General features: G+C 37.3%; 1 protein-coding gene across 9 annotated transcripts in view; it reads right to left on the bottom strand.

The window, feature by feature from the left end:
• Window positions 1-24,420, bottom strand: part of r3hdm2 (R3H domain containing 2) — an 87,835-nt gene that overhangs the window by 12,732 nt on the left and 50,683 nt on the right. For 2 of the 9 annotated variants that reach the window (XM_030134365.1, XM_030134364.1), the window contains 11 exons: window positions 23,243-23,321; window positions 22,658-22,717; window positions 21,848-21,988; window positions 19,909-20,017; window positions 17,892-17,987; window positions 17,534-17,583; window positions 16,650-16,703; window positions 12,573-12,808; window positions 11,500-11,681; window positions 10,249-10,347; window positions 8,340-8,633 (listed from right to left, as the gene is read on the bottom strand). In XM_030134365.1, the coding sequence (XP_029990225.1) occupies window positions 8,340-8,633; window positions 10,249-10,347; window positions 11,500-11,681; window positions 12,573-12,808; window positions 16,650-16,703; window positions 17,534-17,583; window positions 17,892-17,987; window positions 19,909-20,017; window positions 21,848-21,988; window positions 22,658-22,717; window positions 23,243-23,321 (1,400 nt within the window). The remainder of the gene's footprint in view (window positions 1-8,339; window positions 8,634-10,248; window positions 10,348-11,499; window positions 11,682-12,572; window positions 12,809-16,649; window positions 16,704-17,533; window positions 17,584-17,891; window positions 17,988-19,908; window positions 20,018-21,847; window positions 21,989-22,657; window positions 22,718-23,242; window positions 23,322-24,420) is intronic. The other 7 variants (XM_030134366.1, XM_030134370.1, XM_030134367.1 and 4 more) reach the window with 7 other exon arrangements.

Raw genomic sequence — 24,420 nt, 5'->3', positions numbered from 1 at the left:
CAATGTTTATATATTGATATTTGGGTTTAAAAAATGTTGGGTTTTTTTGTCTTGCCATGTCTATTTTTGCTGGATTTATTTGTATTACATTTTTTAATGTAAAGCGCTGTGGTGAGAAACATTGCTATATAAATGTGAAATATACAGTATTTCTTCATGATCATCAAAATTACTGCCAGATAATGCCTTTAAAAGTTCGTGCCGCCTTAATAGTGGTTTAGAATCTATATAATAAAAGGGAAGTGGGCTCTATGTGTGTGTGTGTGTGTGTGTCTCAGACATCACACAAAATTTGGAAAGAGCTGACTGCTGCAGTTTGGCATACTTATGTATACTTACTTTGGAATATGATAGCCTTACAATTGCATTGCTATGCCCATGACGGTTGATGGGAAGCACAGTACCACGCTACATGATGGGAAATTAAGTTAAAAACAGGAACAATGCATTTACTAACTTCAGTCCCTAGATATGGGCATTACTATATTAACTGTCCTTTAAATTTTAAAGAATGACTTACCAAACAATTTTTATGTCGGTACTTATAAAATATAGACTAACATCTTTTCCCAAAAGTCAGCACTCCCCAGCATAAAAACTACCACATCTAGAACCCTGTGGTTCAACGCAGTAGTAGAACAGAACAGAATAGATTTTATTGTCATAGTGTGCACAATGAAATTAGGAGTGCTACTCCAGTCAGTACAACAATAGTAACAAAAAAAGAATAGAGCAAATATGAAATTATAAAAACTAAAACATAAGATGAGAAAAGAATATAAATTTTACAAAGTAACATAAGAACAGAAGTAAGTAGAATAATAAAGATGGAAAAAATATGAATAGATGAAAATTTACAGTATTAACAGCGTGCATATCTAGGAACGATAGTAACAGTGTTAACAGCGTGTTATTACCCATGAAAACAGTATGTACATATACCTACGAAACAGTATGTGTATCTATGAACAGTATAACAGCATATATTGCCTGTGAAGACAGTATGTATATCTATGTAACAGTATGTATACCTTTGAACCAAGTCTATATAAAATTAAAGCTGCAAGCAGCATTGGGCAGGACCTTGCTCTCCGGCCTGGTCCTGCCTCCCGTCAGTGTCAACACCTCAGCTCCACTTACACCTTTCCATCCTGGCTCCAGCCCCGACCTTTTTGTGTCCCCCCTCCTTTCATCCCTCCAGAACACCAGCCCTCCCTCCGCTGAAACCACCATCACCTTTTAATAAGGCTTTTTTTTTTTTTTTTTTTTTAAAACCCTACTGTATGTGTGTGTGTGTGTGTGTGTGTGTGTGCGCGCGCGTGCGCGTGTCTGTGATATGAATATGATATGATCAGTCTTAGGATAGGATATACAATGGTGGATTTAAAATGAGCAGAGAAAAATGATTGCCTCAACCAGGAAACGATCTTGGATCTTTTGTGTGGCAGTCTGATGTGCTACCCACTATACCAGTGGTTCCCAACCGTTTTTGGCTCATGACCCCATTTTAACATCACAAATTTCTGGCGACCCCAGACATTCAAAACGGAGATATTTTTTCTGCTAAAATTAACTTGTTTTTGATCATTAATTTAGACGACATTTAGGCTATATAATATATATTATTATGAACGGAGGCAGAAAAGCCAGGTTGAAATTACTGCACAAAGTGAGAATTTTATTTTCCTTGGTCAGGACATGTACAGTCAGTCCAGCTTGTATTTACAAGGCTGCAAATTAATACTGAACAAACAATAACTCAAACACTGAATTATGAAAGAGCTGCAACATCTTAAACCAGCCACAATGGACGTTTGACAGATTAACAGTACCACAGTGCTTCAGTTTCAGCTTCAGAGTTTGTCGTGTCCTTTATGTATTGTGATTGTCTTTCTCAACTCACCATATATTTTTAATTAGTACGTTTTTTTTTTTAATCAATTACTAGAAATTTCAGGTGACCCCATTCGAATTCCAGGTGACCCCACGTGGGGTCCTGACCCCAAGGTTGAAAAACACTGCACTATACTACTCAGTCACTGTGCCATTATGGAGTGTCTCCGCATAATATAAAAACAAACAAAATACAATAGGGCCTTGCCTTTCAGGCATGTAGTCTCACTCTATGAGTGATAGGGACTCGCCCTTCGGGCTTAGTCCCTAACAATAGAGCATTTCTATTTCGATACATATTGAATAAATACTGAATTAGACCAATAACAACACTTGGGAGAAAGCATCAAATAGTTAAAGAGGTATGAGTGTCAGACATGGGAGCATCTTATATCTTACACAACTGGGGCTAAATGGAGTTCTCAAAATTTCAAAACAAGACATCAAATGCACAAACTGAAGGGAAGGATCGATATTTTCTGCCTCCACCTTCATCTGCATACATGACAACATTCAGCCCATCTAGAAACTGCAGCGGTGTCAATATTTGCACTCCTGTTACACTGTTGACCACCCACACATTGAACAACACAGCGCATCTTTTTCCTGCCAGCCAATACTGTTTATACATCAAAGAGTGAGGACAATATAGAAAGGTGTGGAGGGTGATGAAAGACACAAAAAGACACAAGTGTGAAACCAGAAAATAAAAGCATTAGCAATAGATGCTCTAAAAAGAACAAATAATATTAGCCAGGATGTATTAGACAGTAAGTGTTAGATGTATTTTTAAGAACGTAAATAGAGGATGCACAATATACAGACTATCAACTAAGAGGAATTCCATATACACTGTATATGAGCATCTGTCTTCAAGCAACTCTCAATTCTCCATTAGATTTACTATTAAAAAATCGCTCCATCCCTGCGATAGTGTCAATGTTTTACATTATCTAATAGAAATTAAGGTGCAATTACTAACCAAATATCTTATATGGGAACAAAGCACTATTACCATTTAAAAACCATAAGGGTTCACCGATTAAAAACTGTGAATACATTCCTTTAAAGCTTACATTACGAGGTCTAATGTCTCCCACAGGGTGTGTAATGGCCAGGTCAATCGAGTTCTCTGCTCTCAAATGAATTCTAATTACTACTTTATGGATTCCAGCTAAATCCTGAGGGAGGGGAGGAAGAGATGAGTGACAGAGAGTGAGAGAACTCATTATTGTCACCGCCTCTGCAAGCAGTAGAAATGTGACAGGCTAGCTGACTGAGAATGAGCTTGTGAAGGTGACGCACGGTGTTGTGAGTGAGAGGGCTAAATTTCCCACTCGGTAAATCCAGTGATATGTAATGGCTAACACCTCGAGTTTAGCAAAAAGAAACTTAGTATCGTCACTTTTACAAACAATAAATAAAGTTACTTACCACTGAATATTTTTTTACAGGAGTGAAAGATTAGAGATGAGGAAATGATGTGATATATATATACACATACATACACAAACGCACACACACACACACACACACACACACACACACACACCTGATAAAAATTTTAAGACCAGTTGAAAAATTGCAAGAATTTACATTTTGCATTGTCAGATCTTAAAAAGGTTAGAAGTACAGTTTCAAAATGCAAAAAGAAGAAATGGGAGTGAGACAAAAAAAAAAAAAAAAATTGAGTAAGCAATTTATTGAAAATAACAATTAAACTGAAATAGGCTGTTCATCAGCCGATCAAAAGTTTAAGACCACAGCTCAAAAAAATCCAAAACCCCTCTAAAATAGAAAAAAAAAAGCTTCAAAAAAGGACTCTATAATGAGTAGCTCCACCGTTCTTGTTGATCACTTCAAAAATTTGTTTTGGCATGCTTGATTATTATTATTATTATTATTAGTTATTATTATTATGTGAGTGTTTCCAGGATGCCAGTGGGAATGTTGTTCCAAGTGGTGAAGATGGCTTGACGGAGGGCACCCACTGTCTGGAACTAATGTCCACTTTTCTTCTCTTGCCATCCATCCCCAAATGTTCTCAATTAGATTTACATCAGGAGAACATGTAGGATGGTGCAAAGGAGTGACATTCCTCTAGAAGTCCTTTGTCAGGTGGGCATTGTGAACTGCAGCGTTGTCCTGTTTTTAAACCCACTCATTACCACACAGACGAGGGCCCTCAGTCATGAGGGATGCCCCCTGCAACATCTCCGAATAGCCAGCCACCGTTTAACGTCCCTGCACAACCTGAAGCTCTCATTGTTCCACTGAAGGAAAAAGCACCCCAGATCATGATGGCACCCCCCACTGTGCCATGTAGAAAACATCTCAAGTGGGATCTCCTTGTCATGCCAGTAACAATGGAAGCCATCAGGACCATCAAGGTAGCATTTTTTCTCATTAGAGAGTAAAACTTTCTTCCTCCTTTCAATGTCCCATGTTTCGTGCTCTGTTTCAAAGACCAAATGGGTAATTTTGTGGCGTTAAAGGAGATGAGGCCTTTGAAGACGTTTTTGTTCTTAAAGCCCTTCTCTCGCAGATGTCTTCTGATGGTTATTGGGCTGCAGTTGGCACCAGTAACGGCCTTAATTTGGGTCGAGGATTGTCCCATGTCTTGATGGACAGCCAGTTGGATCCTCCGGCTCAATGCCGGGGAAATTTTTTTGGGTCTACTACTTAACTTTTTGTTCCATAACCCTCAGGATCTTTTAAGAAATTCAAAACGACTGTGTTACTGCGTCCAACCTCAGCAGCGATGGCGCGTTGCGAGAGGCAGCTCAACAATCTGACCACATTCAAAGAGAGAAAGCTTTTTTTGCCATCAGGAGGTCATGACAGTGTGAATACCTGACAGAAAATGACACTGAATCCACATTTTTGCACAGATTTTTGCTTTTAAAGGCTTTGGTCTTAAACTTTGATCGACTGATGAACAGCCTATTTCAGTTTAATTGTTGTTTCAATAAAATGCTTGCTCAATTTTTTTTTTGTCTCACTCCCATTTCTTCTTTTTGCATTTTGAAACTCTATTCAGAACCTTTTTAAGATCCAACAGTGCAAAATGTAAATGCATGCAATTTTTCAATTGGCCTTAAAATTTTGATAAGATGTGTGTGTATATATGTACACACACACATTAAAGGTTAATATACTTCTCAGTCCTTGCTATTATAAATGAACAGCAGAGGCATAAACTGTGGCTATTGTATTCCAAAATTACTATTTTCCAAACTGCGATATACTTTTTTAGTTCAAACAGGTAACTTAAGAGGGAAATTACTCCCTTATAGAGCTGAAACAATTAATCAATTAATTGATTCAAATCAATTTTAAAAATTATTTGATTACAATTTTCCTGAGCTGAAGCTTCGTTTCCTTAATTTTACTGCTGCTAAACATTGGTTCCACCGTGATGCACATAGCGCCAGGGTCAACAAAACAAATGTTGCTGTGCTACTTTAATTTGTGTTTTGATGAAACACTCAAAAGATGCATGTGCGCACACGTGCACACACGCACCTGCACCTGCACCTGCTTCCCAGTGATGTGTCTATAGGCCTACTAGACTTGAAAATATCAGGTAATAAGTCGAATAATGAACAAAGAGTAGAGTGAGTGTATTTTACTTTGGTTAAAGTGGGTAGTACTTTCAATATGACATTTATTAGTAACATGAAAAAATAGCAGTAATTTAATCTCTTTTTCAGTACATAACAGCTGTTATGCTATTCAAATAATCATTTAATCGAATCAAAGACAACAATCCATAGATTAATCAATTACAGAAATGATCAACAGCTGCAGCTCTACTACCTTTCAAACTCATAGACCTGTCATATAATTCACTTATCTTGCAAAAAAGCAAGTTTCATCACCCTGCATTTGTATGTTCAGTAGTTGTAATGTATATTTTAGTTAACATTATTAGTATTAGGTGTAAGGAACATGAGCTTTCACAGTGGTACTCATACTGAAGGAAGCAGGAAGTGTGTGATACTAATGAAGACAGAGTCAAAGCATCAAGATAAATTAAAATAGCTTTAAACTTCAAATGCAGTTCTTTAACATTATATTACCATCAACTTTATGTCAATTCATCTACTGATATTAGATAACGTATATGACCAGTGTTTTCTATTTTATGGAGTCAAGTGCCTATATACAGTCCTTCAAAAATTCACACGTGAATATCAGTAAACATTTTTATTCTTTCAACAAAAAATGCTATCAGTGTCATCTCTGTCTTCAGTCAGAGATAGAAGTGAAAAGACATTTAAGGGGGAAGCTGAACAGGTAAGTAGTAAAATGCTATCATTAGTATAATCTGCGATATCTTTGCCACACCTACAAGTATTCCTTTCAGCATCTTTTTGGTGTATGTTGGAATATGTTTACACAGGAGGGAACTGTACAGTAAGAGTCTCTGCATATTTCTTTACATACATGAGACTCCTGTACTTTAATACAGGAGTGCTTTAATATATCGTCTTGAGAGCCCTTCCAAAAGTTAGACCTGTTCTTGGAACCGGCCTAGAATGAGCCTGAAGAGGTGTGCAAGATTAACGATGATCAGATTTAAATGGATTAGTGTAGTTCTAATTTCCCTGGAGCCAGATTTGGATATCTTCAATAAAGTCGAGCCATTTGTTATGATGTAATAATTTCAACTGAAATTAAAAAATGAGTCTATTCTTTCTCCAAGAATCTAAATGATATGCTCTTTATGCATGCCTTGAATGCATTCTTAAAGTCTAAATTCAGAGGACTACAAAACACTTGTCACATCAAAACAAGCAAAATATCAATGCATGGTGCATGGCAATGGAACACTGGTAAATACATTTTGATAATACAGTACAATACAAACTATGGCTATACAAACAATGACAGTTTAGTAATATTAAAGTATTTGTACAAGATCAGCATATTATGGCAGTGTGAGATCTAGTTTTAACCATCACTTTACTGGAGCAACAATTAAATACCTGCTTTTCTTATCAATACTATCTAGAATGTAAGTAATTAATTAAATAAAACATTTCTGCAGGTTGCAAAAAACTTTACTTCTTGAGGCCGTTTTAGGACCATTTCAAAAATTACAATGTTAGACTCAAAGTGTCTGATGTTTGTGATGCTCCTGATATGAATGCAAAATAATACGAAGTGACAACAGGTTTTGCTGATGACTTTTTAAGTCAGCTTTTTTTCTGATTTCCCATATAACTGCATGAACACAAAGTTTGCAATTTGTGCATTTATAGTGGAAGGTGAAGCAGCCTTTATCCCATTTAAAAGCACATTTAAAAGTGAGACTGTTGTGGCAGCATCTTTATAAAAGTACAATTAATTTCATGACATCAAAATTTAAGATATGTCAAAAATGTATTTAAGACATTTTAATGCCTAAAATTCATTTTCTTGAATTTTAGACTTGTTAAGGCCTGCAGAAACCTCAAACTGAATAATAAAGACTGCAACAGCTAGTGTCATAGTGATTAGACCACAAGAACTAGCCTCAACTGGTTTTGTCAAAAGGGGGTGCTGCTTGTGTTTTCAAATCCAAGTGTATGGTTTGTTGTTAGGATTAATAAGACTAAAAATGACACAGCAAGTAAAAAGATACACAATAGGTAGACAAAAGTCTCCTCTGTAGCTGTAATCTGCTGTTCACTAATACTTTAACATATACACTTCAACTGGCCAGACAAGTCTCATTCAGTGATGAGTGAAAGATGGCTCCTCTCACTGTCATATGTCAACTAGGGACTGTCATTAATTTTAAAAGATGATTTACGATCTAATAATTGCAATTCACTTATTCTTTTCATTATTATGCCAATATTATAGGAGAAGCCCAATATTAGTATAATAATAATAATAATTCACATACAGCTTACAAAAAGAGACATTTACTGGCACTACACACTGATCATCTCGGCAAGACAGATAAATCCTCATCAAAATGTAGCTGGACAAACAGATGATAAACGACTTGAGGCAAAGAATTGGTGTCGTGAAATTTCCTCAAAGGTGCTATTAAAGGATAGCAGAAGAAAGGGGCACAACAAGATGATCTAAGAGAGCCAGTGAAACCTCAATTGGTAGAAATATGTGGCAATACCGTTTTTTCTAGGTGAAAGAAAACTTTGTGACCATTATATAAAATGATCGTACTTGAATAACTGCAATCAGGCAATTGTGATAGGCTTAATATGAACGTGAATCAAAGAATGTAAAACCAGTCAATGTAGGAAATTTACATAGGCTGCAATCAGCCAGATCATGAACAATACAGCTGTCTGGTATTATAGGCTTACATATCCAAAATTACATAGCAAGTATTTCATTTTAACAGCTTCTGTCAAGAAACATCCGGGTGATGAACAGTAAAACTGAACCATGCACAAACTTATGAAGTGCATTCTAACTGAGGTCCGTACCTGTTGGGGTGGAGGGGGCTGCATGTAGCCTTGCGGAGGTGGTGGAGCTTGCATGACAGGCTGGGATGGAGGAGGTGGTGGAGGTGGAGGATGGGGGTGTCCAGTGGCAGGCTGGTAGCCAGATGGAGGAGGCATAGGCTGACCGGTGGTAGCCATGATGTAGCCGGTCTGAGGTGGAGGGTGCTGGGACAGCACAGTAGGTGGAGCCTGATACATAGGGGGAGGCTCAGGGTTCTCACTGGATCCCTGCCGACTCAGTGTCATCTGGCTGAACTGGGGCGCCAGCTCTTCTCCCTAGAAGCAATGTACATGATTTTACTCATAAACTTTGAGTACCACTAGATTAAATACAAAACTGTTACTGTCCACATTACACAGAGGTGAACACAAGACACACATAATAAACACATACTACAGTAACAGATTTAACAACCTGTTCACTGAGGTTGTAAAAGGTTTTGCATTTTCCATGAGGTTTTTATTTTCATTTCATTTTGACTTATTTTAAATGTAAGATTATTTTCTGAAGCAGCATTAATTTAGTATTAAAATGCAAAATTTTATTTTTTATTAGTTTCAGTATCAGTTTGAGTCTATTTTTCCATAATATCTCTCTCAACTCTCATCTCTCTCTACTTTTGGCATCATGATATCAGGGTTAAGTGGACTGGCAACATATGGCATCTTTCCATCGGCTGGTGTAAAAGCAGCAGCTGAATAAAAAGATTACACTGCAAATTACTAGATTTGTGTGTGAAGACAAAAAAATTATGATATTTAGTCCAACAAACTCATAGTAGAGTAAAGCCTCCGTTTCTGTTTTTATTTCAGCTAACGAAAGAGGGTTTTTTTTTTCCCCACACTAAAGTTTCAGTATTGTTATTTCTGTTGACTGTAATGTCCTTGTGTACTGGACTGGGTGATCCAACAGGAGCATAGCTACCATATGAGGGTTTGCTGGCCATAAAGATCAACAAGTGATTATTACCAACAACATAAAATAGTTAGGAAATACATCTATAGCTTGACTTATAATCTAATGCACTTTTAAACTCAGTTATTTAAAGTGCATCACAGGAAGGCACTGTATGCATAATCATAAGACACTACAGATCATGGTTTGAAATGAACTGGAGGACCTGTTTACATTGAGTATGCCAGTACTGCTTACAAATTTGAGATCTAGTATGTCTTCATTGAGAACAAACTGACCATTAAAACTATATCAGCAATGCTGAAGATATTAGTTGTAAAGTAACACTGATACTGTAGAAAATAACTCCTGTCCACTACTTCAATCAGATAAGATCAACATCGGTTTGACTTTGCACTCAGTCAAACCAGGCATAATGCAAAGGTGGCCAGTCAAAAGTCTAAAGTTATTGAATCAAAACATTTGATTTTAGTTTATTGCTGGAAAATGAAATATCAGTTCTCCTTTAATGTTTCAGTTTATATAGACACTTATACTCTCTCTGCTTGGTGTGCCAGACCATGCCTGTGCAAGATTGCTTCACCTGATTTGCATTACATGGAAAAAACACATTTATAAATAATCCAAATCCAATAATATTGGTATTTCAAGTAGTTTGGCAAGTGTTAAGTGGACAAAAGTCCCAATTTTTCATTAAAACATAAAATTTGAATAACATACCAACAAACAAAATGCTACAAAAATCATATATCAAACCACATGCTCAATGAAGTACTAAAACAAACTTTTGGCAAAAAGTTGATTTTCTCAGGCAGCAACAGATTAGTATGCGGCCTGAGAGGAAGCATGAAATGGTTTGCATTGTAAGGGTTTCGTATGGAGTAATGCATTACATAATTGCAAAGTGTGAGGATGTCAGTAATGCAGTCTAACCAAATTAATACAAAGACATGAAGCTGCTAGAGGTGTCAGTACCATTGTGTACTGCTGGGGAGGAGAAACTGGCAGGAGAACCTGGGGGCAGGAAGGGCTGGAGTAGGAGACAGGCTGAGAGGGCTGCAGAGATGCCACCGGCTACACAAACCACCCGAAAAAAAAGGAAGGGAGGTGTCAGAGCAGAAAGATGGAGAATAGAGCAAGCCAGTGTGAAGGGGGTTTGAAAACCAGACCAATAGAGGGGATGTAAAGAGAAATGAAGACAAAGGAAAGTTGTGGGTTAGAACACAGAGGAAAAGTTGTTAATAAACAGATGAAATGTTTCACTTTTAGTCTGTGAATATATACAAAAGTAATATAATTGTAAAACAAAACAGGAGAAGAATTAAATGTAATTCTTTTCTACTATAATGGTTGTCAAAATATAGGTCCTTCACTATGAATAACTACAATGTTATGAAAATTTACAATGTGTATGAATCCTGTAAAAGTTAATGGAGCCTTAGGCTGAATTGGGCCATATTTAAGAACTCACTTTTGTCCCTTTTCCACACCTTTGAGACAAATGGTCTTGACCAAAGTCTGAAACATCTGTGTGCATTAAAAGCATGAAGAATTCATATAGCTAAACTGCCATGTGGACATCATAATCAAATTACACTCCAGAAGGATTCATAGATATGTGGAATTATGATTTATGAAAATTCACACCGCTAATGTAGTCACGAAAAACAAAAATAAATATCCTTGCCAAAATTTACCACGAAAACCAACACTATTTACAAAGTAGTTCTACTTATCTTATGTTAAAAATGTCCAACACTTTACAATACAGTTTACATTTTGAGTGCCTTCGGTACTGGTCTTCACAGACATATAACTTATTAAAGTGAAGCCATGTATTACCAAATCTGAATTTTTTTTTTTTTTTTTTATTCTGGCATTGGATGATCTCATCAAAGTATATGCTGCAACTCAAGTTAGATCTGTACCATCTATGTAGAAGACACATATGGTGAAGGAATCTAATATGTTCTACAAGAATGTTATATTATCATTTAACCAATAAGGACTTTTCTGTCAATCTTAATTTAACCACATATACCCTATTATACGGGTACTTCATGTATGAATGAATGAATTTAATAAAGATCCTGGTTAAAGAAGAAACATAAACCTTGACTCACTTAAGGGATACAGTTTACCACAGACCTTAATTCCAACATCTGTGACATGATAGTGTGTCTTTCATATTCATATGGTGATATATATATATCTGAGGGCACTTACCTGAGCGATCATGTGGTTGCTCATGGGATGTTGCTGTGGGGTGGGCAGCAGGGCAGTCTGAGGCGGGGCCGGTGGCTGTGGCTGTGGTTGCTGTGGCTGTTGAGATGGGCAGGGAAGCAAACTACGGCTGGACTGGGAGGCTGCGGGTGGGGGACACACATCAGGACTGACTAGGGGCAGGCCTAGTGATGCAAAACACACATGATGGAATACAGGGAATAGTTTCACGAGTTAAATTCCACCCTCAGGAAACTGAAATTGCAAAAACTTCTGAAACAGAAACGTAACTGAAGGGGGGCAGGTTAATAGCATTGTCCCTGAGCTGTGTTGTTTTCTATTTTGCAACATATTTTAGTTCACTTGGGTCATTAGAAGAAAATAGTACATAGACCAGGGTTTCTCTAGTTTAAATATTTTGACCCCAGGAACGAAATGATGTCATTGATTCAACCTGCAGGGGTTGCTGAAACACAACAAAAACAAATGTTGTAAAAGTTACTGCAATCATTGTGTAGTAAAATGACTAACATTAAGGGGTATGTTGCAATTTACAGCAGTACATGTTTAAAGGTTGAGGCCTCGAACATGTAAAGCTACTTTAGAAAATTCATCACTTTCCTGTATAACCCAGGTATCTGTAAAAAATCAGTGTTTCATGAGGAATAACTGCCCTGTTTTCAGCTTTGTAATGATGCATTTTCCAGCAAATCTAAGATGGCTTGTAAAGAATTTATTTAGCTTAAGATGGAGAACTTAAACTCAAGGCAAAAAAGGACACTTCTGCCTTATGTTCATCACAAATGTTCAAACACAACCACATTTCTTTAAAGGAGAGGGATGAAACACTAATCCAACAAAAACAGTAGAATAAAAGTATAATATTGGCTTCTACACTGTAGCAGAGTTCTAGCAAAAAGTTGTATAAAATGGAAACATGTAAGTAACGCACAAGAACCTTAGATTTGTACTTGGGTAAATGTACTTCCCTTAAGTATGGGCATAGAGCCTTAACAACATCCACATCTGGATTTAAATGTGTCATTGCTCTGAAAACATTGCCCTTTACTCCTTACCAGAGCGAGAGCCTTTACAGCTCCCTTGTGAACCTTTGTTGCTGCCAAGGCTATCCCCTCTGGTGAGGATGGAGATGCCAGAGAAGCTGCTGGCTTTAGTGACGGGTGGCCGGAGGGTGCGGTTGGAGCTATCTGAATCCGTGCTGCTCCAGGGCCGTGGCTCCAGGCACTTCATGTCACTGTCTGTGCTGCTTTGACGACTGCTGGACGCTCGGCTGGAGCTCTCACGGTTTCCTCTGAGAGACAACAGAATAGGAGAGGGAGCAGAGCGAGACACAGATGAAATGAAGCAGATTGAGAGAGACAGAGGTAGGAAAGACAAGGGATGACATGACAGAAAAGTGAGAAGGACAGTTAAAGACAGGTGCAAATTACAGAAAGAATTATGAGATGTCATGGATGTAAACACAAATGTTTAAAAGAGAAGGGTGAACATTTGCGGCAGTGGATAATGCAAAAGAGTAGAAGGTAGATGAGGGAAGAGCAAAAAAAGAGAAACACAGTAAGGTCTTCAACAGGTAGAGACAAACAGTATGACAGGCTTTAGGATGGGGAGGGGGCATTCAACACAGATGCATACTGGCTTGTTTTAGTGAAACCACAAAACAAATCAGGCAACAAACCACCAAACAATATTATCTTCCGTTTTAAACATACAACCACACACACACATCCATCCATACACACACACACACACACAAACACACACACACACACACACACACACACACACAAAACCTTTCCAGAGGAGAAAACACACACATGCAGGGAGAGAAGATGCTTCAGACAACACTGGGGCTGTAAGACACAGGATAAGACAAAATTACATGACTGACGTGAACACACAAACCATTCAAGACTGGAGACAAAGTTCACACGCAGGACTTAACAGAATGAGAATTTGCATTCGTGTTGCACATGTGAATAGACTGAAACATTTACATGCCCTTTTTTTTTTTTTTTTTTTTTTTTAAATCAGACAATAGATGCTACAGAAACAGACACATACACTTGGAGGTTAATACAAGATGTACATAAACACTCAACCATTAAGAGCAGATGTACATCAACACTCAGATTTACACACACTATCTACAAAATAACAACTTGCTACCACTGATTCACCACTATGGTTCTTTATACTATACTGCTGTATACACACTCATTGCCTTTGTGGTGTGTTGTGATGCGGTCACCCTGGAAAAGGGTAGCTGCCAAGAAAACCAATGATCACACTGTAAGCGTAACCACCACTGGGTAAAACCTCTCCATCACAAATGAAAGACTGGGTCTGCCATTGACATGTTAACATCAAGAATATTACTGTTGTATTTGAAGATGACACAAGAGTAATTGTCTGGGCTTGCTCAGAGACATGACAAACTTAAAGAAAAAATGAAATTGAAGAACAAATCATACCAGATCGTACTTCATATTTGTTCAGTATGCATTAAGGCTAGGCAATCTTTGGTGGTAGTCACAATCCATGTAGTTACAAATTACTAGTTACAAACATACTTTAACAGGTTATCCTCAAGGTTCTGAAGGGCTTCAGGGTGTCGTTCTCATTTGAGTCTCTCTTAATTCTTATCTAAACAAATTTGTAATCCTTTTTTTCATTATTCACTTTTCTTTATTTAACCAAGCAAGCCTCATTGAGTTTAAAAAGCTCTTTCACAAAAGCATCCTGCCCAAGATAAACAGCAGTACAATTAAGGTTATAGACGAGGTCACAATTTAGAGTAGCCATATAAACTCCACACAAATCTGGTCAAAGATTAAATAAACACTAGTCCACATTCCCCTAACTGTGATCCATACATCTGAGTGTTTTCCACTAATTATCTAGCACACTTCAATTATTTTTGCCACAGTTTTATAATGAAGCAAAAGTATTTTGATACTTAACATAAAAAATATCTTACGTTATGGTTGCTTTGGAAAAATAATAAAAGCAAAATATAGGGATGTGTGTAAGAAACATGTTACACTGACTCCTGCAGGATAAAGCAGACTGGTCACACAACTTCAGAGCAGACAGATGGCCGACTTAAGACTTACAAGTACTGTACTCCACAACTTATTTCAGTCAAAGTTGGCAAGCATAATGATCCTAATGTTGATCAAGTGTCAGAAGTCAAAGTATTCATTTTGCAATAAAACAGTCCTTAAAAACATTTAATTACATTGCATTACATCCACTACTGTCAGTAATGCAATGTATTTTAGGCTACTATTCACTTTACTTACACACGCAAATGTTTTTGCTATGGAGCTATTTAGACCTACAGGTCTATCTTAATTTCAAAGGGCCACTCGTCATTGTTGGTCATTTATCACTCACTTGTACCTGATGTCTCAATTTCACATGTGATACATCATCACAAGTTTGTATGATCCGAATCGTCATTGAGTCGACATGAATAACTTGCATGACTTTCCACCACCAAACTTAGCACTCACTTTAGCCTTGACTGCTCAGACTTTAGACTTGCTTATTGCTTGTGTGAGTTTGACTTATTCCCATATCTGATATTAAGTGGCTTAAATAAACTCACTAGACCATCAACATTAATGCTACATACACCCTCACCACGCAACACTCTTAGTTTAACACCTTATTTACTCTGGTTCTAGGGTCATTTAAAATAAATAGTGATGAAGTGAAAGACTGGGAAGCACTGTCATTCATTTATATAAAGACAAGATCTATACAATTCCTTACAGTGATTGGACAAATTAAAATTGTCTGTGATGTAAGACTGGCAGATTGCTCGACCTTTCTACATACTGTTGAGTAGCATTAAAAATCAATGTAGCTTTGCAGGTAGGTGAAGAGAAATCTATGACTCTGCAACGAGGACAGCAGAGGAAGAGGATAAAAAAGAAACAGCAAAGTCAGCTGTAAACATGTGCTGTTTTCATCCTCTCTTTAACTGGAAAGAGGGATGAATATGAAGTACATACACAGAACAAGCGCAAAATTATCTAAATACATTTAAATATGACTGTAGGGATTTCGATGACAAGCACAGGGATGTGGTAAGGGTTGTAAAACCCTAGTGATAGTGAGTGGTGTTTGAAGGTGGCTTCGACTGATAAATATTTCAGAGAGACTGTAATTAAGGGAGGATCTATTTTGAGTCCTCTCTCTGCACAGCCTATTTTAAGGCAGGGTGGGTGCTCTGCCATTCTCGGTAAAAAGGCGCACACTTGTTCGCTTCGTTCTGCAGACAAAGATGAGAGCAGAATGAGGAGGAGGGATTCTGCTGGTGATCACATGATATTCCTCTTCCACTCTCTCCTAACAACAGCATTCCCCATCACATGCACAAACAGTGGAAGCACGGAAGCAAGGTTGTTATTAGCCTTCACTGGTCTTTATCAGGCGCTCAATTTATCCGTTCCTGACTGAAGATGTTCTTTCTTGTAGATTAAGGTTTTCTGTTTCTAGTTAACATTTAATACTAATTACATGTGAAACTAACATAATACATCTTGAATTATTGCAAATAAAACAAAGACTTTATCTTAAGGACTGACTGATATTAAGCTTAAAAATGTATTCTGAAACCTCTGAATTACATTTTACAAATAAGGGACATTGGTTACACATATCACACAGTACATTCCATACCAAGGAAGGACAAAAATGTGCTACAGTGCAAAAGAAACATGTTTCTTATTTTCGTCTGTCAGTCAAAAAAGCACCATTTCATCTATATACATTAACAGCATGTGCTTCTATGAAACATGTGACATGCTAACAAAAACTACAGGACTAACTCAATCACAAAAACAAACAGGTTACTGTGGAAACAATGCAGTTACTTTATAAATGTTGTTGACAGTGGATGGGTGGGAGGGTAAGTAGGTCAGTCCTCAGTGAAACCACAAAGCAGCCATGCATGGGCCATGGGAAGCCCCACGGTGCAATGCTGGAATAGCCATCAATCAGCCGACTACGCCAAGCAAAGATAGAAAAACCACCACAAGTCACCACTGTCATCACCAAACCACTATCAAAAAATATGGGCATGGCAAACACAAAAGTCAAAGTCAGCAGCACCCCAATACCTAAAGATCTGCCTCCTCTTTTGAGAGCTAGAGCAGTAGCCCTCAGTGGAAAGTCTGTTGGAGTTAACATTAGGAGAAAACACTAGGGTTACAGTACTGGATTGGAGAACAGCAAAGGGGTTTAAGGAAGGTGAGATTAGGAGGTAGAAGAAGGCAGAGTGGAGAATTTTTACCTTCGGGAAGAAGAAAACAAAAAAGGGGGAAAAAAAAAACCACACACAAGGCCTCATTGACCAGGGTGCTGAGGGATGAAGGTAGACTCTTCGTGCTATGTGAGCTGCCTTAATTCTACAAAACACTGGGCACTATATACAATTTATATACAAGACACCGATTTCATTATAGTTTATCATGAATCACAAATCTTTTTTTTTTTTTTAAGATAAGCAAGAAATGAAAAAAAAAAAAAAAAAAAAAACTCACAGCAGATTTGATTTGATTGATTTTGTGAGACTCACAGTCGGTCTGATTCATAGTTAAAGTAAAATAGTACTGTACATATCTCCTCTACAAAATTCTATTAGATACTCATAGTCAAGAACACAATCATCTAACTAAGTGGCTTTGCCAATTAGCAGCTGTGACAGTGCTGCAGTTTCTTCCATTGAGGTTCATTCAGGTGAACAGTGCCAAGTTTCAAAACCACACATTGTCAGACCTTTCTAAGGAGCTAATGATTAGTGTGATGTGTATAGACACCCAGTTTTGACTCCATTTACTCCATTATATTTATAGGACACAATTTAGTCTGGGATTAATAAAGAATTCTGAATCTGAATCTAACCCGTCAATCAAATATTTCATCTTTAGCTTTCAGGGGAGGTGGTGAGGACAAAGTCTTATGAAGTGTACACAAGAGTCTCCAGTAGAATGCATAATCTTACCTGTTGTCGTTGATATATCCGTTTTGAGAGGACTGTAAAAAAAAGGACACCTACACATTATGAAAAGATTCATTCATTCAGCCATCCAAACCAGAAAATTTAAACTGTTACAGTTCAACTCCTACAGATTATTGCATCAGAAGTTTCACATGACAGGCATTTAAGCTGAAAAGTGTTACTTCAATGTATAAAACTTACAATGTTTCACAAGGTACTGAACAAACTAACAGACTAAGTGTATGCTACACTGGATAGAATAAACAGATGATTGATGATTAATGATTAATGATGAACAAATGATTGGCTAATCACTCAGAATTACTGTCTATTTAATGCTGCATCCAGGTCCAATACTTACTTCTCGGGCAAAGATCCGGTCTCGTACCCGCTGATACTCTTCCTCTCGCTCCTCAATAGACTTGCTACGCCGCCCGTCCTGCAGTGGCACACGAATCTAACATTTGGATGGGAAGGTGAAAAAAAGTTTCCTTAGTATTTAACGTATTCTATATGATATAACCATAAAAGGGACATATGTAAAATGAATGTCAAGAGTCACAGGAGGGCTGATTGAACTTGAGAAACTAGATGAGGAATGAACATACAAAGAAATGTAACTAATCTATGCAGGCATTAAACTGAGTCATAGTTTCCATTAAAACTGTTTGTGAGAATGAAGTGTGTCAAAAGAAAATGCATCATTTGTAAGCTTATATCCTATAAGTGAAAACATGTAAAAACATTAGGTCTGTATATCAAAGTTATGAAGGTCCTTTTAACATGTGTATGTTGATTACATATGGATGATATATAAAATAGACCCAAATGACTATATCGCAAACATCCATCCATCCATCCATCTTCTTCTGCTTTATCTGGAGCCGGGGACATGTCGCAGGGTTAACAGTCTAAGCAGGGATGCCCAGACTTCCCTCTCCCCAGACACCTCCTCCAGCTCTTCCAGGGGGACCCTGAGGGGTTCCCAAGCCAGCCGAGAGATATAGTCTCTCCAGCGTGTCCTTGGTCTTCCCCGAGGTCCCCTCCCAGTGGGACATGCCTGGAACACCTCCCCAGGGAGGTGTCCAGGAGGCATCCAAAACTGGCATCCGGTCCTTGTATATCACAAACACGGACTACAAATTTCCACAAATATGTTTTAAGAGTCACTTTGCTAGTTTAAACATGGTATTTTACAGACAGCAGTGCACTTTTCTGTCATTTCTAACATTAATTTTGCTGGGCCACTGAGTGCATTTATGTCTGCAATGATGATTATTTTAAGCGTCTTAAGTTTCTTTCATGCATAACTCACTCCCAGCACAACTCACAACACAGGAAAGGGCATGCAAAAAGGAGTTCTGTCCAATGTTTGTTGCCCTTGAGTACAAACTGTATCCCCTATATATTACAGATTTATTTATCTGACATGTACTTGAGCCTTTATTTTAAAAAATAAAACTTGCTTTGGGGACAAATTGAAACATGTATTCACTTAAGAAGAAAACAGATACACATGTTTTTCCATTTAGGCTAAATATATTAAGAATTTCAGTCATTACATCTAATTGTAAACTGGACAGTCATTTGCATTGCAAAAAGCAGCACTCCACTGTTTAGTGGCTCATAGATGAAATTAAAACAAACAGGATACTAAATGCAAAACTACTAAATCCAAAGTACCAAAAATGCAAGACACTCCATTTGAATGCAAAAAGCCTCACTGTTGGAGCTAAATAGTAATTGGAGATTAAAAAAAAAAAAAACAAAAAAAAAAACAGGGAAAACAAGTGAAAAAGTATGCAGAGCTTATCAATACCCCTGCCCCATTGCACAACACTCTGTCCCTCCTGCTCACTGATACCCTGCCTACCCTGGGATGAATTTTGAGTCTTAACTTTCAATGTCTTTGAAAACTAAAAAAAAAAAAAAAAAAAAAAAAAAAAAGCAAAACTTGAGAGAAAGGCACATGTAAAGAGCATGTGTGTGAAATTTGAAAAGAATTGGGTGAATAATGTCAGATAAATTGGTTGCTGACATATTAGAAAAATTTATTAAAAAATAAATAAACTGAAATTCGGCTATTAAACTGTGCACTGCACCTCACCTAGTGACAAAGAACATGTGTGTCCAGTTTGACAAGAATCGGGTGTCCGAGAAATGGGATGGACAAAGATCTTGGACGGAATTCCTGGCATACCTATATATACCCGCCCAGAGGGCAAAACCCCGGTCAAAAATACAGCTAAGGCTCAATCTTAAACTGGTGGAACAAGCTCAACAAGATCAGGACTGGTTTTAAAAGCCATTATCTAAGATTAGATGGGAGAGGTTTTAGGATTTTTGTTCAATTCGGTGTGCTGAAGCCACACCACTACCTGATTATCATCTTTGTCCATGCTGGCATCATCTCTTTTGAGGATAAATTTCTTCTGGAAGTCCATGTTACGTTCATCCTTAATGTGTTCAGAGAACCTTTGCTCTGGGCTATAGAGAAAAAAGAAAGTGGACAAAGATACAGAATTAAGTTATTTTTTTCTGGACAAATACATTGCAAATTTATTCTATGTGCTAAGAGAAACGTAAAGATTTCAGTCAGACCAAACTAACAGAGATCAAGAGGCATGTGTAGTTAAGGTTACTGAGTTAAATTATTTTCTCTGAAGTGCACACCTTATTTTTCCTATTTACTGTACTATGGGTATAATTGATTAGGTGCACACAGTGCCTAAGGTGCCTCGTTTCTCAGGTGTATTGATAATCTGTCAACATTCAACTGAAACCAACTTTCCATCCAGTCACATGTTGTAGCTTTGTTGCCATTTGGTTATGTGGGGTTTTATTTATATCATAAAATGCTATTTGAACTCCATGTAGTTCTCAGCATATATTGTCCATAGCTGTGGAATTTATATCGAAACACTGTGCCTCACTGTGTTTTTAGTGTTTGGGTATAAATATTTGCATCTACGGACTATATATGCAGAGATCTACATGGAGTTCAAACAGCATTTTAAATACATTTTGCAGTTGTCTGATGGTAATTGAGCTACATTCACAATTGTATAGTGATTCAAGTTATTTAACCACTGCAACTACAAACTAAATTTTTAAGGAAAGTAAGAAATTATTTTTAATTTATTATTGAATGCCTACTGTAACTGAAATGCTCCCTATTCTTTCAGCCTGACCAATGGGCAGCAGCTTGACCTGATCCTCTTTAGAAATGTTGAAGAGTATTGTAATTATGAATGTGTAAGTCAGGTATTACAAGATTGACAAGTAAGACAAGTTATTTGCAGTCATTTAGCTGTAGTGTGTAATGATGAAAACTTAACTACACTTGAATATTGCTTAATGAGCTTAAAATTGTGCAATAAACCAAAAGGAGATGCATTTTTTTCCTTAGACTTTTTCGCTTTCCAAATTGTATTTAGTATCAATTTATTATCATAAGTCCAACAAATCATCCACTAGATCCTTTAGCTTTAACTAAACACACTACATTTGTCTCTAGTGCAGCTCTGCTGAAGTTCAACTTGCTATATGTCTGTATGTGGTTACTTTTTTGGTAGATTTATTGTGTTGATAAGTGTACAGAAACACCTTAAGGCCCATTTATGCTTGCTTTGCGTATGTAAATAGGTACGTGCATTTCAAACGTTGACACGTGTCACTGCCTTGATACTCAGATGCATCCATTGTGCTGCAATTAGCGTTTGTCAATCAATGCACTAGACGGCGACACTGCTAATTAACATACTGGCCGAATACCACGAAGAAGAGTAAAGTTTTATGAGAAGAAGCAGAAAGTCACTAATAACAAACATGGTGATGACAGAGGCGGTTTTACTAATGTGGATACTAATGTTGATATTGAGAAGGGTAGTTGTCATAAATATGTTGGTAGTTTTTCACCATCTGACACACTCGCACTTTGAAAAGTTCCACCATTTCTGGAAATTATCCTCTTCAAATCACAACACTGCCTCCACTGTTTCCGGTGGGATGTGCTCTGTATTCTCCGTTGGGATATGCATCCGTAAGCATTCAGAGAACGGACAGAATTATGCACATAATGAACACAGAGGACGGACAGAATCCTGCATCTGTACATGTATCCGTCTTTAACGTAGAGCATGAATGGGCCTTTATACCTGGTAACTACCTCACAATGCTGGCATTTGAACACCTTTGAGAAAAATTAAGTCATGCCTCATTAAGTATATCTTGTGCACACACACTATTGCCAGAAATGCACTAATACAAGAATTTTCTATAGGTTTTGCACGTAGCAAAGTCAGAAACCACACTCACATTCGTGTGTTGCCGGTCTTGTTGATGATGACGGCTTTTCCTGTCTGATCTACGTTGTGGTCCATGCCAAAGTAGGCAGCCACTCGGTGCAGCAGCATTCGGTGATAAGATGTCATTTGAGGAAACTTTTTATATTGATTACTGCGGAGAACAGAAAAGACCAAGTTAGTCCAACATGGCATTACAAAGGATCTAAATTAAACTTGTAAATAAGAGTAGTCTTTCTGTCTATTCTCATGTTTACTTTTCCTGTTTTCTATTTGCTATCTATTCTATTTTCTACCTATTATTGTTTTATGTTTTGTTTTTTTTTTAAACTTGAAAGAACATTTGTTTGATTGCAAACTACAAATGCATTCCAATGATTTCTACATAATCCCCATCTAAAAAGTCTCTTTGGCAGATATTTAGAAACAACATCCCAACTGTACCTTCAATATTGTGTAAATCCATGAATTATGCTATCTTATGTCCTACATGAATTTTAGTATTTGAAAAAAGCAAGTTTTTTTTTGGTAATATTTAACAGCGTTGACAAAGCAAGATTTCACACTTGGGAGGGAAATTCACATAGCTCTGTTAGACACAGTATAATCTGATGCACCCAAACCAATTTTAAATCATTAAACTGCAGTCAAACAATACTGCTTTGTTTGGAAAGAGTTCTAAACTTAATATCAGCATAACAGCACACACAACTACAACTTCCCATATTTACCTCATCCCCTCAAAAGGCTATAAATAAAAAGCAAAAGGTTGTAGAAGAGCTAAATTTAAACACAAGTGAGTGGTTATGAAGAACAGGCTTACTTGTCGTCATTAATGAACTCCAGGATATCTTGTTCTAGTTTAAGCAGCATCATTCGATCCCTGCTGGGCCAAAGGGGGACAGGGAGGGGGGGAGGGGAGGGGTTCATTGAGTAAAGTAGTGAAGTGGAGCAGTCATATCAATTAAAGATAAAAAGGACAGTGTTCTGCAATATATACTTAGGATCAAAGGCAAGTTGAGGCCATTAATAATTAGTGTGTTTTGTCAAAATTTCCTATTATTATTTTATTATTAAATTTTCCTAAATTGCTTTTCTACAATTTAATACTTGACTGGATACATTGGGCTTTTAAAAAACAGGAAGGTGGTTTGACCTTTTGCATATCTCAGTTCACTATCAATGAACCAAAAGTGTAATGAATTTATTGCTTATTGCAATTATTCATACTGAGTGTTTTAATTTTCATGCAGGTGTTTTGTGGACATGTCTGGCTTAGTTTATCTAACAAACTAGTTTTAGTTACACAACATCTAAATGTATACTGACAGATCAGATTTTCAGTTTGTGTTTTGTTCTTTTTATTAAATTTATGGACAGTAAGTTTGTTTTTAATAAAAACTCATACCTGGGATTATTTTTCAGTGTGTTGACCAGAAACTCATGAACATCGATGCCCGTGGAGTCAGTGTATTCCTGACTGGAGTCTGAATAGAAGAAGGGGAAAAAGTACACAGAAAAGAGGAAAAAAAAAAGGTTGTGAGACTAGAGAGGAGAACCGAGTTTGTGACTTCTGTGAAGGGGAAACAGCAGAGTTAGAATGCTATGCATAGCTCCTAAAATGGCACCCCATCACACTGGCAATGACATGTTCAGGGAGGATAAACATAAGGAGTAGATTACAGCTAGCCGTTCTTCTACAACTTCACTCTCACTCACACACATGCACGCACATGTACACTCTCAAGGGGATCATTTTCCACTATTTTCCACTACACTAGACAGTCGAGTTAGCCATTTCATTTCTGCTACTCCCAGTCTAATGACACCAGAGGGTCTGCGCAGACAGAGAAGTAAGACAGGTAATAAAAAAAAAAAAAAGAAGAGAGGGATCCCAATTTTCCTTTAGAGAAATTAGTTCAACATCACTTAACTTACACAGCGGAGATTATTTTAACATGTAATGGCCAAGCCACAGCAAGTTTTTCAAATGCACCAACTCTGCATATTGTTAGTGGCAGTGTTGACAGAGTTCAAACTCTTGTATTCCACATTACTGGTGATTGGCACATGCTTAATTATGACAAAGTTTCAGCAGATTCCAAAGCTGAATTCTTTGAAATACTTTAAGGTCCTTCATGAGAGCAATTTGAAGGCCTATTCACACAGGACTGTTATCACATGGAGGCCTCTACTGATTTAGGAATTAAACCCCTATATCTGTGTTTAGTGGATGGAAGACATGACTGATATCACTATCCACATCTGATATACTGTAAAATCTCACTATTACCATGCTACAACTTAGAGCTATCGAGCTTGTGGAAATGTAGGACGCATGTCATAGATCTCATTTTTGGAGATTTCTCTCTTCTGAAAGATTTAAAGTTGTTCTTTCAGTGCATATACATGCTATATCATGGCATAAGTGTTTTGGGTGAATTTGCAACCACAGACTAAATACTTCTCTTATAATTACCAGCATAACTGCAGTACTCCTTGCCATATAAACAGACTCAATAAATGTGTGGCAGAAACAACTAACACTGCAAATCAGGGATGCAAATTATTGATTAATCCATTAAT

Source organism: Sphaeramia orbicularis, chromosome 5, assembly GCF_902148855.1.
Source record: "Sphaeramia orbicularis chromosome 5, fSphaOr1.1, whole genome shotgun sequence".
In the NCBI taxonomy this organism is placed as follows: domain Eukaryota; kingdom Metazoa; phylum Chordata; class Actinopteri; order Kurtiformes; family Apogonidae; genus Sphaeramia; species Sphaeramia orbicularis.
The sequence above is the reverse complement of the archived record's forward strand: the minus strand, read 5'-3'. Positions and strand labels throughout refer to the sequence as shown.